The sequence below is a fragment of the Lepidothrix coronata genome, unplaced genomic scaffold (genome assembly GCF_001604755.1).
Source record: "Lepidothrix coronata isolate B3197 unplaced genomic scaffold, Lepidothrix_coronata-1.0 Scaffold196, whole genome shotgun sequence".
Classification (NCBI taxonomy): Eukaryota; Metazoa; Chordata; class Aves; order Passeriformes; family Pipridae; genus Lepidothrix; species Lepidothrix coronata.
In genome coordinates, this window is record NW_016690376.1 from 383,089 (window position 1) to 397,097 (window position 14,009).

Sequence of the window (14,009 nt, forward strand, 5' to 3'; positions counted from 1 at the left end):
TATTGAAGATTCTTCATACGAAGACACAGACTGGAATAAGGTGATGTGTATTGCCTGTTCTAGAGCTACAGAAAAACAAAGGTCACCAATCTTCCTGGCAGTCAAGGGCTCCTGAAGATGCATGCACAAATAGCAAACCTGCTATCTCAGAGATGGGACTAGAGGGAAATCCAGCTCAGTACACAGTTCAGAGGAGAGAGCATGAAAAAGGTGAGGTTTCTTGGCACTTACCCACCTGATCGAACCACTACAACTGCAATCAATATCAAATTCTCACAATCTTCCATGACTTTCATGGCTTTTTCATCCATTTTCCCTTCAGATGAACTGAGGAAATAACCCACTTGTGTTATCTTCCTGTCTGTTGTGCAGATGAAGAAATGGTGCATTTGTATATGTGAAGGGAGTTCTCTTATCTCACAGGTCTGGGAGTCTGAGAGACACAAAATGGTGAACCATAGGTGCCTTTATTTTTATAGAAATAATTTAAATCTGAGCAAGAAGCACACCTTTGTCGTAACTTCAAAAGAAGTGAAAGGAAAAACGACACATCCTGTTTCTACAAACCCTTTTCCAGTAACTCTAAGGAAAGTCTTTAAAGGTTTAAGTGTTTGGAAAGATACTCACCTTCATTCATAGTCTTCCTGTTTTCCTCTGAGGTCAAACAGATTTATGTGTGAAAGGACAACCTGCACTTGACAGAGTGAAGCTATGTGCTGCTTCTTGGTTACACCAGTTTTGCAAAACTAATCCCAGAGCCTCTGCCTTTTCTGGTATTTTTGAACTCAATAAAAACACAAAGACTTGAAGAGAAGATATATGGAACATTTTAAATGCTTCTTCAAAGGGTGATTTGCTACAGTGTTTTCTCATTATTAAAGTAGAGTATCTGCTGAAATAACAAAGAAATTGTGCACAAAGCAAATGAAAATTCTGGAAAATCTAAAGTCGAGAAGGTTAATCTGAGGGTTAACAATGTCCATGGTGCTATCTGTTCCCAAGTCAATATCTTCATTCAAGGACTTCCCTCTGCCACCCTACAAATTCTTCTCAATGGTACCCAAGTTCTGATGGGAACAAGCTCTGACACTTAGAAGTGGACAAGCAAGTCCAAGTAAGTCCAAGTGGACAAGAACAGTCCAGCTGCATTTCCCTGAAGCTGCCCTTGAACACAGGGCAAGAAGTGGCTTCTGGGTTCATCGAGGCTTGCCCTGGAGTCCAGTTCCTGGACTCAGCAGGAGACACAGGAGTGTAAATCATGTTTTTCCAAGCAAACTCCCCTGTGGACCATTTACAGACTATCCTCACCTGTCCCCAGAGCCTCTTGAGCAGGAGATGGCCACCCGCCAGCTCCTTGCATCCTGACCCACTCTTCCTGAGAAATCAGCAAGGGAGAGTTTCACAGACAAGAGGAAATCCCTAAACAGCATGCAGCCCAGAGAGTGGAAAGTTTTTTCTTGGGTTCGTTGTGTTTTGTTTTTTTTTTTTACCCAACTTCCCAATGAATGTATTTGGCAGCTCGCTGTCCCTGTCAGCACAGGATCCCAGCGGAAGCCAGAGCTGGGAGGGCTCTTCCTGCCCGGGGGGGAGGCCTTCCCAGGAGTGCAAGGGATTTACTAATCGCCACCTTTCACTCCCTCATCCCTCTCTGTGTCCCACTGAAGGCCATGTGCAGAGGCAAGCTGCAGACAGGTTTGCTGGTGGCTGGCTACTTTGTGTACCTGCTGGTGGGTGCCGCGGTGTTCCAGGCACTGGAGAGGACCGCGGAGAAGCAGGAGAAAATGGCAGCTGCCCAGATGAAGGAGGCTTTTCTGCAGAGCTTCAGGCAGCTCACGGTGGTGGAGATGGAGCAGTTCATGAAGGTAAGTGGAGCCCTGTGGAAGTCCTTTCTCCCTGCTCTTTCCTCATTAGGTGTTGTTTCCTACTTAGCCTTGCTACACAGGTTGACTTTCACTGCTCTCCTGATGCGGTCACTTGGATGCTTTTAGCAAACCCCTCTCCCATCTGAGAGGGTCACTCTGAAGGTAAATACAGCTCGTGTAGCTGGACAAAACTTTGTGTGTGGTAGCTATTAACAGTCCCCATCCTGCAATGTCCTTTTTTTTGGTGGGGGGGTTCTTGCCTCCTGTTGATTCAGCTCTCAGTGTGGCCGTGCTCATACACAATGGGTGGAATGGCAGGAAAAATAAGGCTGTCTGAAATGAATGGCTGTGGCTTCCACTTACAACACTGTCACTGGTAGCACCAAGGAACAATAAGGCAAGGTCTGAATGGGGGGGAAAAAAAGAAGCCCAAATTACTACCAGGAGAGTGGCATGGTCAGGGCTTACCTTCTGAAGATGGTGTAGAAGTGAAACAGGTGGTCTGGTCAGAGGGAAAGTGTTTCTGATCACAGCACAGGGAGCTGAGAAGTACAGTTGTCTCTCCATCATCAGTATTTCCTAGCTCTATCTGCTACAAGATAGAGAAAATGAGGAATGAAAGCCCTGTGTGAAGCATTTCCACATGGGAAAGGAATGGAGCTCTTAATGGGCTTGTTTGCAAAATAATGAAAGGTGGTGAAGAACTGGTATTTCTAATAACACAACCAGCAACTCAGCCCCCTTTTCACCTACACATGCACTCTCTTCACCTTGATTGGGTTTTATGTGTATGAGAGGAGAAAAAAAAAAATGAGCTTTTCAAGACAAAGAAATCTTTGTGCAAGGGCTATGGAATGATTTTTGTTAGCCCTGATTTTCTGTAACACCAGCAAAAAGGATAGTGAGGGAGGAAGCAGGGAGGAAGACTTTGCTGGTGCAATTTATTCCAGCTTGTGTGTTGCCTATGGCAGGGCTCTGTCTTGGATTTTAACTCAATTGTTTCTTTACAAACCAACCTGCCTTACAGATGTCCAGTCCGATCCTCTCTGTTTGCTAAAGGCAATTTTAATTATTATTATTTTTTTTAACTTAAATACATTAACAGCACTTAGAATTAAAACAAAGGGAAAGAAGAGTCTGAAAATGCTTAAAGTGATAGATGACAGGGCTTGAGAGGCTTGGGTAGTCAAGCCCCTTATGGCAGGGCAGTCTCAACTCACTCCAAACCATCTCTGACAGATGTTCCTCTAACCTCATCTCAGAGGCCACTTTGTAAATATGTGCATGTGTGTTCATACATGCAGTTTGGAGAAGAGTGTATATGTCCAGCTTTGCAAATCAGTGGACTTTCTTTGAAGGTAATTCTGTGACACTAACCAGAATACAGTCCTAAAATTAAATTCTGGGTGTATGCCATGTGTGCCCTGCCACAACTCCCCGATGCACCCATGGCACAGATCAGAGTCACTGCTCAGTGTGCCTGTGCACAGGTGGGTGATCAGATCCTGGATCCACCAGTGCCACCTCAAGGGTGAATCCAAATCTAGCAACCAGCCATCCCATCCCTTAGTCTAGCTCTGCCACATCCTAGCCATCTATAGGATCATTTTTTCCCAAAGTACTCAGACTAAAAGAATCAAGGTCCTTGATCCCACTGAAAGAAAAAGCACTAAAAGTTCTCGTAACACCCACTAAGGCAATCAGCATAAACGGGGCAGAAGATGAACACTGAAAACCACCAACTAACTGCTACCCAACCTTGGAGGTGAAGGTGTGAGTAGTGTAGAGGATCACCACAGTCAGGTGAGTGGTACTCACAGGAAAGGAGCAGTAGTTGGATATACCTGCAGTATTGTTGCATCATGCACTTCAGAAAAGCAGTCATGATGTTACCAAACTTTGCCTTCTCTCCCAGAACCTGACTGAAGCCATTCAAAATGGAGTATACCCTGTTGGAAATGAATCACGGTTTGAAGAGAGCAACTGGGATTTCAGTAACTCCTTCTTCTTTGCAGGCACAGTTGTCTCCACAATAGGTAGGTCTAATGCTTTTCGTTTGTGTGTGCTTCATGCGTGAATGATGCTTATTACCTCTGGTTATTAGGACATGAATGGATAATACTTTCCAGGATAAAAACTCCAGCCCTTCATTGTCACTGACAGTAAGCAGCCATGGACTTAGTCCTTACCATGGCACAGCTCTTTGTGCATTATTTTGGCTTGTCCAATAGCAGTAGCCTTTCATATTATTTCCCACTTGTTTCTTCTTTTCAAGCCATCTGTTAAAATGTTTGTTCTGCTGACAGTTGTGTGGGGGAGATCACTTTCCTGGTCTTTACTCCAGGGTCAAATAGGCTTTAAATCTGAGAGTGCTGTAAAGGATAAAAAAATGGTAGGAAGTAAGTGAGCCCTTCTGGGGCATGGGCACTGTCTCAATAACCTGTCTTGAGCTGTTAATTCACATATTGAATTAGTAATATGCCAGAAGGAAAAAAATGGTAAGAGTGAAAGGCAAATACTGAGACCTTTATGCTGCTGCTTCAAGCTGTTCTGACCTTTTCAGGGCCCGCCTGCTCCTACCTGCTTCTCCCTTTCTCTCAAATATGCATCCCAAAAAGTGCAGGCCTGCCAAGCTTAAGCACAAAATCCATACTGTTGGCACCTGCTTCACACTCTAATGAAGTGGAAGTCAAATCTATGTTTTTGCAGAGTGAAGCTGAGGCCTCCCTCCCACTACACCCTAAGCACAGCTGCTCCACTGATCCATGAGTGTTACATATTACAAAGGCCCAAATGTTGTCCCAGCATCAGGGGAGGTGTTTTGCATGAACCCATGTGGAGATCTCCTGCTGTAGAGAAAAGGCAGGAAAGTCCTTGGCTCTGTGCAAGTGCCGCAAAGCAAGAACTAAAACATCTCTCAATTGGAAACACTGTTTTCAGCACAAATCCAAAGAAGAAAATTAAGTACCCCAGCCAAAATAAGCACACCCACCCCTCATTTCGTGTACCATTTACATCATGCCCAAGTCTCACACTGTCCAACACATTTTCAATACTCACCACCATTCTTCCCATCCTTAGATATAATACACAGATATCATTCCCTTAGTCTATGGATTACCCCTGTAAAATGTCTGTAAAATGTCCATAAAGGTCCAGAGATGTCCACAAAATGCCCAGTGAGTTCATTTAGGCCATGACTTTGGGCTCAATCTGTTGTGGTGGTCACTCAGGACAGGAGGGGAGCTGTGTGAGGTGGAGTTACTGATCACCAAAGGCAGCTCAGGTTGGGTCACTGCTGCACTTGCACTGCTTCTTGCAAGCCTTCTCCACTGGTTCCGGTGGCTCCTGCTGTAGTAATTCCCATAACATGCAACTCAGGTCTCAGGTTACAATATATTTCCTTTACAATCTCCGCCCTGGTCCCTTTGAGCCAGGTCATATGGTTTAACATTGCAATGAACTCTTCCTTTTGCCTCTGCTCCAGCTTGGATTTATCCACAGACTGTGGTCCCTTAGGGTTGGTTGTACCTGCTCCAAGCGGAGCCTTATCCGTGAGCCACAGTCTCTCCAGAGCTGTACCTGCTGCAGCATACACTTATCCACAGCCATAGTCACTTCGAGGTGCACCTGCTCCAGCATGGCCTTATCCATGGGCCTCAACACTTTCAGAGCTGTACCAGCTCGGCATGGCCTTACCCACAGCCACGGTCCCTTCAGATGTGAACCTGCTCCAACATAACCTTACACCTGGCTACAGTCCCTCCAGGGGTGTGCCTGTTCTGTCATGGGTTTATCCATGGACACATGCTTTGAGCTGCTCCAGCGTGGACTTATCCACAGCTACGGATGATCCAGTGTACCTGCTGCAGTGTGGACTCATTCTTGGGCCACAATCCCTTCAGAGGTGTACCTGCTGTGGCACAGACATAACCACAGGCCTTTTAAGAAGGACCTGCTCTGTCACAGGCTTATCCAGAGCCACAGATGTTTTAGGGTGCCCTGCTCCCACCTGGACCCATCCACACTCCCTTTGTCTGTGAACTCAGGTTCACTGGAGTTCCAGCCTGCCCATGAGTGGCACAGGAAAAGCCATCACTCTGAACGTGTCCCACTTCCTTCTTCTTCCCCCAGCTTTATATGCTGAGCATTACACCAGATGGTCTGGAATGTCCCTTTGGTGAGGTGGGGTCACCTGTCCCGGCTGTGTCCCCTCCCAGCTCCTTGTTTACTTCCAGCCTCCTCGTTGGTGGGGTGGGGTGAAGAGCAGAAAAGGCCTTGACTCTGTGCAAGCCCTGCTCAGCAATAACCAAAACATCGCTTAATTAGCAACACTGTTTCTGGCACAAATCCAAAGCACAGCCCCATACCAGCCGATGGGAAGAAAATTAACTCTATCCCAGCCAAAACCAGTGCCTGTTTCTCTGCACCTTCACCACAAAGGTCTGTTGTGAAGGCACGTCAGGTACTTCTCTTCACCAGCTTTTTTTTCCGTGAAAATGGAATATTTCTGCAACAGGAACACAACACAACTCATGCATTTGGGATCTTGTAGACAAAAAAAATCACTCAGTTGTTTTATTTGTCTTTTCCCCCAAAAGAAAAGATTGCATTTTCCAAGTAATGCATGCCTTGAGATGAACTGTGCTTGGGAAATGCCTTTTCCCAGGGTCATTGGTAGAGTAAGGACAAACACAAAGGGCAGTACTCTTGCACTCAGGGATGTATCTCATGGTGTCTAAGAGTCTCCAGATCATTAAAAGACATGTTTGGAGTTGTTCCACTACTGAGATAAATTAAATCCTCTTTTAGTAGGACTTTAAGACAAATATCTCTGTGGCTTGAAGACATCAACCACCAGTGGGATCTGGACTAATTAGCACCATCTATTCCAATGCACACTGAGCTCCCTGGGACTGGAGCCAGTATCTGGACACACCAGCTTACTGGGATTTAGCCAGAGAGGTCACTAACACACAGGCAGATCAACAAGAAGCTAGAAATGGCTGCATGTGATTCTAACAGCCTGGGACTCCAGCCTTGATGTCTTCCAGATCCTCAGACTTCTGTTTTCTGTCTTTCCATGTATTTGTTGCAGGACAGAGCACATTACCCACAACTGCTTCTAGACTGAACTTTTGTTCCCACTAAGTCTGTGTTGGGAGCACACAGTGCTCTCTGCATCACCCCAAACATGCAGGGTGAATCACTTCATCTGCTTACTGCCTTTTTAAGAGAAAAAAAGAATTCACATGTCCTGAGAAGTGCTAACCACATCTTTTGGGGTCACAGGCAGACTGGATTGGGGGTAGGGTTGAATGTGACTGTGGACTGTTCCAGTACTCTGGAATATCTTCTCTAACCAATCTTTTTTTCATAGGCTATGGCACGTTACATCCTAGAACTGTTGGGGGACAGATCTTCTGTGTGTTTTTTGCTCTGTTTGGAATCCCTCTCAACATTGTTTTTCTGCACCGTGTTGGTAAGATGCTCTCACTGCTGTGTAAAAAGCTGGGGAAATTCCTGTACGAGAAAGGAATGAGAAAGGTAATTGTTTCTACTTACTCAGGCACAGTTATATGCTCAATTCTAGTTTTTCTTTTTCTCAAGTTTTATGCTGCCTTATCCTCTAATTTATCTGTTCTCATGCTATATTAGACGTGCTAGGAGAGGGAGAGACAAATTCTTCACTCATGGAGCCAAGCAGACATGGCAACTGTAGAGATATTCAGAGAAAGGGATGCATTTTATCTTCCCATCTAAATGCAGACATCCACCCCCCTTCAGCAATCAGTGGAGAGAGTGGGCATCCCATCCCACTTCTCCAGACACTTACCTCGGGACCTAACACTCTAGGGAAGTACATGCCTCCCTTTATAACCAGTAAAGATGATTAAACATCTCATCGTGAGGCAGCAAAAAGCAGGTGAGCTGTGAAAAGCTGTTAAAAGCAGGTGAGCTGCAGAGGTTTTAATGAATATTGACTCAATGAATAGCATGTCACTGCTCCTAACTCATTACACAGTCCTTTACTCCCTCTCCACCCTTGACTTTGGGAATAAGGAAGCATCAGACCGAAGCTGTTCATTTGAGCCCAGCTGCTGAAAGGTGAGGAGACACCTGTAAAGGGCTAGAGACAGGATGTGTCTTGACTGGTGTGTGTCCCAAGTTATTTGCAGCTCCTCCCTTTCTCTCACCACTGCTGAGGAAGTGAGAATAGCTTTTCTGTGTCTCCTACTGTTCTCTTTCAGGATAAGGGATGAATGCTACAGATAACCCTGTTCAGATTGCTGAATTTCTTGCCATATCTGACAAACTTATATAGAAATTAGGGCTTGCTCAGATAGAGACACAAACAAGTGCACAATGCATGAGGACATGGAAAATTATCCAACAGTTGCCATTGATTTTCAGGCAATCTGGACTAATAAAAATCTATACATGAAATATATGCATGTCTGGCTGATAAATCTTAACATATAACAAGTCTTTTTCTCCAGTCAAGGCTTCTTCATGACTACTGGGAAGTAGAATGGTTCAAAAGTCACTGTCCAGGCACTTCTTTATCAGGACCTCATTAGTTAAAGGTTTCCTTGTAGTAAGATATTCACTGGGTAGGAGAAGAGTTGTGGCACTGATGCAATGAGAAATAAAGTCAATAATCAAAACTCTTGAAGATAATACTGTCAGAAATGGTGCAAATATTTTTTGTAAAAAAGTCCGTTTTCCCAGGCAAATATAAATGTCTTTAGGTGGTAACCCTGAATACCTAAAAATTAAAAATGATGTAGTCTAGTGATAAGTGGAAATAGTCTGACTCCAGAAAAAGTCATTGGATAGGAATTCCTCCTATACTCGTGGTCATTGATACAATCACATAAAAGACTACATCTTCCAGGGCTACTGTGGACATGCAACACCCATAACACATGGCTTCCCCCTGCTCCCAAGCAAGGCTGGGGTGCTTCCAGAGGAAAAGCACTCAGTAGAAATCCTTCTGTCCCTGTGGTCCTAGATAGCCACCCACTTTGAACAGGCACCACTATATATGGCCTACTAGCGTGTCAAATCATGATTATAATTGAACTGGTTTATTTTTCAGAAGAAGATCAAATTTCTGACCCTTTTGTTCTTCCTGGCAACGGGGATCCTAGTTTTTCTGTGCTTGCCATCAGTCTTCTTCCAGATAACAGAGGGCTGGTCCTACAGCGAAGGAATTTACTTTGCATTTATCACCCTCAGCACCATTGGCTTTGGAGATTATGTAGTAGGTAAGGTTGACTGCAGAGAGGAGACACATCAAAACAGCAGGTTTATGACTGTGATTCCCATGGGTTGACTGCACAGGCCACCAGTGTGCTGTAGAGACAAATCTGTCAACAGGAGTCTTTGACTAGTCTTATACAGTTCTGGGGGAAATACTCTTTTCTCAGGGATTTTATGTGCTGACAAATATAATTAAATGAGGTGCTTTGGGATGCAAAGAAGACAAGTATTTTGGTGAGGAAAAGAGAAGTGTAAGGGGAGAATTCAATGAGCTTGGCAATTTGTACACACCAAAAGGGAACAGTTAGGGACAGTCATACAAAACAAGGCACATATCACTGCTTTAGCTATCTAAGACTTATGTTTCAAAGTGTAGAGTAAAGAAATAAGTGATCATGTTTCAGAATACATGATTTTACACAACAGACAGAGAGGTGGAAATCCCAGTCATGGGAAAGCGAAGAAATCTACTCACTCTTTGAGAAGTTGGCCTAAAGATATGTATCACTGCAAAAGTGGCCTTCTTTGATCTCCTGAGCATCTCTGAAGGTTCTCTGTCTTCACAAACCAGAGCTTAGGACTTCCCCTGAAGAAAAACTGTTTAAGATACGTTCAGGCATTCCAGAATGCTTCTCAAAACGCTTCCGTGGATCTGCTGACCAAAATACACTCCAAGGAATTTCCAGAGGAAGTCCAAAATGTTCACCAGGGGCCAAATCAGTGTCCACAGAAGAAGCAAGCAAACACCTGGACTCCATGGAGAATCAAAGATTTCTCTACAACCACCTGTCCTGCCAGCATCTTGCCAGCCTGAACTTCTCCTCAGTGGGGATATGCAAAGGAAGCTGTGTAGCTAATACTGTGCTGACCCTACAAAGAATCTGGAAGCCTCATGTTCCTTTCTGAGGGACAGAAATCCACCACAACCTCTTGTTGTGCTGTCACTTTCCTCCTCTGCAGCCATATTACTTTACAAATGCAATTAATTGTATTTTAATTTTTTTAATTGTTATTTAAAAATAACAATTAGATAGGCCTCCTGGCTTTATGATTTCACCTTCATTAGGATGACTTAACTGGAGCTGAAATATTTTTCCCTGCCAGTATTTATCTTAATTTGCCTTAACAACAGTAATAAAATGGTGATAGGTTTAATGCTTCACATCTTCACAGTGAGGCAAGCAGAATCAGTGACTGCTCTGAGTGTCAGGCATTGCTTACAGATGACAAGTGGTTTTGTGCTGGCCAAGAGGAACAGAACAGGTTTGAGTTTATTTGCATTTTAGTAATTCAAAACTGTTTTGTAGCTAAGCTAACTGTTTTGGGTAGGGAGACACGCTAGGAAGGTGGCAGAGCCTGGATTTAACTGTTTGGAATACATGTGCATATAGGTGATACCTCTAGGGTGAAACTCCCTGTGGGCTGTTAACCAAATATGTGCCCTGCTCAAGTCCAGTTTTGAGTTAACATTATAAAGTTATTGCCAGTTGCTTTGCTAACCCCACATCTTGAACTTTGGATAAGAGCACAAGGAGATGCTTTGTACCAAGGCTGAGAATGTCTCTGCCAACTCAACTCCAGCAGAAGAAAAAGAAACAGCTGTTGGATATCTATCCATGAGGACAGACCTGCCCAGTCCTATCCCATTTCCAGAGCTCCTGCATGACGAAGAACAAAAATCTTGCACATTAACCTGTGCAGTTCAGAGCACTGCAGGATTTGACAGAAGTTGCCAGCATCCTGACTCCTTCCATGCAGGTTCTCAAAGGGAAGTGATCCACCAGGTTTGTGGTGATCTCCCTGTCCATGGACATGGCTGTGTTATCAACTACGTGGAGTCCCCCCTGGCAGTGACTTGGAGCACTCAATAAGCAATATCACCAAGTTTTCCTGCAGATGCCAGTGCCACGTCATCTGTATCATGATGATAATGTTGTGTGGGACCAAGTTCAGTAGGAGCAAATGCTTTGTTGTGTGTTGGGGGTAGATTGCTGACATATGAAAGATCAGACTAAATGACCCACACAGAACAGCGAGTGTGAGATACTGGCTGATGCTAAGAGGGTTGGACTGCATGAAATGAGCTTTGGTTCACTGGTTTCCAGTGCAGAAAGTTGTGTTCTTGGCATGTGTCAATGAATTCTCATCAGTCACCTAGTTTTTTTAATGGAGGAAGCTCCTGAAACCATTGAAAAGTAAGGTAGGAATTGCAAATACTCTCTTTGTATGAACACAGGTACCTATAATTTAAAGGAAATATTTACTAGGTTGTAATCACACTCTGCTAGAAATACAGAGAATTACAATAACCCAGGTAGTAATGGTTGTGTGATTATAGCAGCCCACTGTGCTCTGCTTTTTATGCTTTGGGAGTTTGGGAATATTTCCAAGATAATAAGTACAATTTAACACTACTTCCCACATAATTGCATTTACCTGTAAATGCAGCAGTTGAACCAGGAGTGATATGCTATAAGGGGAAAAAAATATCCTGCTCTCATGCTAATTCACCTCAATCACAGAATCATAGAACCATGGAATGATTCACTTCAATCCCAGTGTGTCTTTTGACAGGCCAGCATATTTGTGCTAGCATATATCAGTTTACTGCAACAATAAACACAATAAACCATTGCTCAGCCTTAATCAAATGCTGGAGAGGTGAGAGTCTCCATTACAATGAAAAAGTCACCCTGAAGTTCTCAGTGTAAAATATATTGATGAATTCATTAAACTGTTCCACTTTCCTTTGGCAAGGTGAATTTTAACTTGTTAATTTTCTTCTTCTTTCTCTCCCCTTATCTTCAGGCAAACAGTCTGGCAGGAATTACTTTTCCTACTATCGAGTGCTGGTGGCCATTTGGATTCTTTTTGGCCTTGCCTGGATTGCTCTGCTGTTTAATTTATTGACAACGGTACTAGAAGATACTGAAAAAATAATTGTCAAGGATCTCCAGCAAATTGGAAAGGTGAGTAAGGACAATGGAGCAAGCCAACAAAGAAGATGCTGGCCTGTTCAGTTCATTCCAGAAGAAGAACTACCACCACCACGTGCTGGAGGGGATGCACAGAAAATGGAGTCATTAACAGCAGATTCTGAACACACAAAAAATGAAAAAAAATAGTTCTCTAATAGAAAAACTATTGCCATAACATATAAGAGTTGAATTCTTCATCAGAGAGTTGATAGTTATTCTAAAGAAAATCCCGTGGAAATAAAATTTTTCCTACCTTTTGCTGAGATATGACCTTTTAGAACTCAAGACTCAAAGTTGCACAAAGCCTGAATATTAATGGTAAGAAATTTGCTCCTCAATTTGCAGCTGGGTTGTGGTAACAACCTGAGAAGTGCACTTGCTTTGCAATGTGTTTTTAAGGTGCTTTCACAAAAATGCAGAGGAGGGGCACGGTGGAGCTTGTTGGCTCTGTTTGGATTTTGCTGCTTGCAAAAAATCATATTTCTTCCAGGAACTGACATGCACAAGCTTTTCTGAGGCATTGCATAGCACTTTTGGAAGAAGAAATAAGGATATATATGAGAAATAAATAACTGAATAGATGCCTGATTTGAGCCATCATATTGGATAAAGTGTTGTGGTCTGAAAGATGTGTTTAAATGGCAAGACCTGGGCTCAGTTCAGAGACATCAGAAACATCTAATGGACAGGGTTATGAAACGGTTAGCATGTTAGAAATGATTCATTCTACCTCTTCCTGTTTTATACTAAGTTGAATAAAGGCAATTTTACCTTTTATCCCTGTGGCTCTGAAAACCCTTTCCGACAGTGTTTATGAAGAGCACATAAACCCATCTCTTGAATTCAAATGTTATAATAATTTTATTCTATAAGCTTTTTAGAAGAACAGAGACCGGTTTGAAAGGAGGAGTCCTCACTGCATCAGAGCCTTGCTGCTATGTTTGTATTGCACAGGAACCATGAAGTCATTCTGAAGGGCTGTAGCTTTCCAAGTGTGAGTGGTGTCTAAACCTTCAACCAGGTGAAAAAAAAGGATGCCAGACCTGGGCATGGTTTTTCAGATGTACTGTCTGGCTTGCAGGCCACTTCTGGGTGAAGACTCTGACCTTCAAAGGCTCAGTCTCTATGCCATGTGCCTTCAGTGTGTCAAAAGTGCAGGGAAAACCCAACCCTGAAGCGCTGGCAAAGCAGCTGGGATAGACACAGTCATAGACACACGTCCCATGGGTGTATATGGTCACACCAAAAGTCAGCCTAGTCCAATACCCTATCTCTGATCACGCCTCAAAGAGTGTAAGAAAGAGGCAGCTCTGCCCTGACCCAGTGCTGGGGTCAAATCCCTCTTCCAGCAGTTCGGGGCTCAAGGCTACCCAAAACAGGTGGTGGGGTCTCTGTACATCAAATCCTATGAACTTGCCCACATGTTGAACTCACATCAGTGCCCACAGGACCCACCCAAGGCAGTCCATAACTTTAGTACACAAAGTGCCTCTCTGACGGTGTTGAACACGCCACTTGACAGGTTTTTGTGAGCCCCTCAAGCTCCTGTTTTGTCAGACTGAATAACTGTTCTTTGATCACCCTCTGGGTGTTAGTTACAGCAAGATGAGCCCTTGCCAGAGTTATTCCTTTCCTCCAGGAAAGGGAGAATAAATTACAGCTATAAAGTAATTTCAGGTCATAAAGATGCAATCAGCCTTGAAGTTGGATTCATAACTATTTCAGTCAAACAGAATCATGCTTCTTGCCAAAACAGTTCTGCTGGTTCAAGACCTGGCATGTAAACCTGACCAAATATGTACTTTCTTTCCCTCCACAAATTATTTTCCAGTGTTAGCCTCAAGCTGACTTCTCACCTCATATGTCTCACTGTCAGTAAACCTTTCTGAGGCAGCAGGAACAA

At 43.7% G+C, this 14,009-nt stretch overlaps 1 protein-coding gene across 1 annotated transcript; it reads left to right on the top strand.

Annotated features, from left to right (window-relative positions):
* The first annotated feature begins 1,019 nt into the window (after positions 1 to 1,019).
* LOC108505596 (potassium channel subfamily K member 16-like) lies at positions 1,020 to 12,885 on the top strand. Its single transcript, XM_017831778.1, has 5 exons — positions 1,020 to 1,862; positions 3,778 to 3,898; positions 7,243 to 7,409; positions 8,965 to 9,133; positions 11,937 to 12,885. The coding sequence occupies exons 1-5, from the start codon at positions 1,506 to 1,508 to the stop codon at positions 12,251 to 12,253; spliced, it is 1,131 nt and encodes a 376-aa protein (XP_017687267.1). The 5' UTR covers positions 1,020 to 1,505; the 3' UTR covers positions 12,254 to 12,885.
* Positions 12,886 to 14,009: the final 1,124 nt, after the last annotated feature.

Excerpts from the sequence above, each read along its gene's own strand:
- LOC108505596 (XM_017831778.1), top strand. The coding sequence starts at position 1,506 with ATGTATTTGGCAGCTCGCTGTCCCTGTCAGCACAGGATCCCAGCGGAA. Across the intron at positions 3,899-7,242 it reads CACAGTTGTCTCCACAATAG|GCTATGGCACGTTACATCCT; the intron begins GTAGGTCTAATG and ends TTTTTTTCATAG. Across the intron at positions 9,134-11,936 it reads CTTTGGAGATTATGTAGTAG|GCAAACAGTCTGGCAGGAAT; the intron begins GTAAGGTTGACT and ends CCTTATCTTCAG.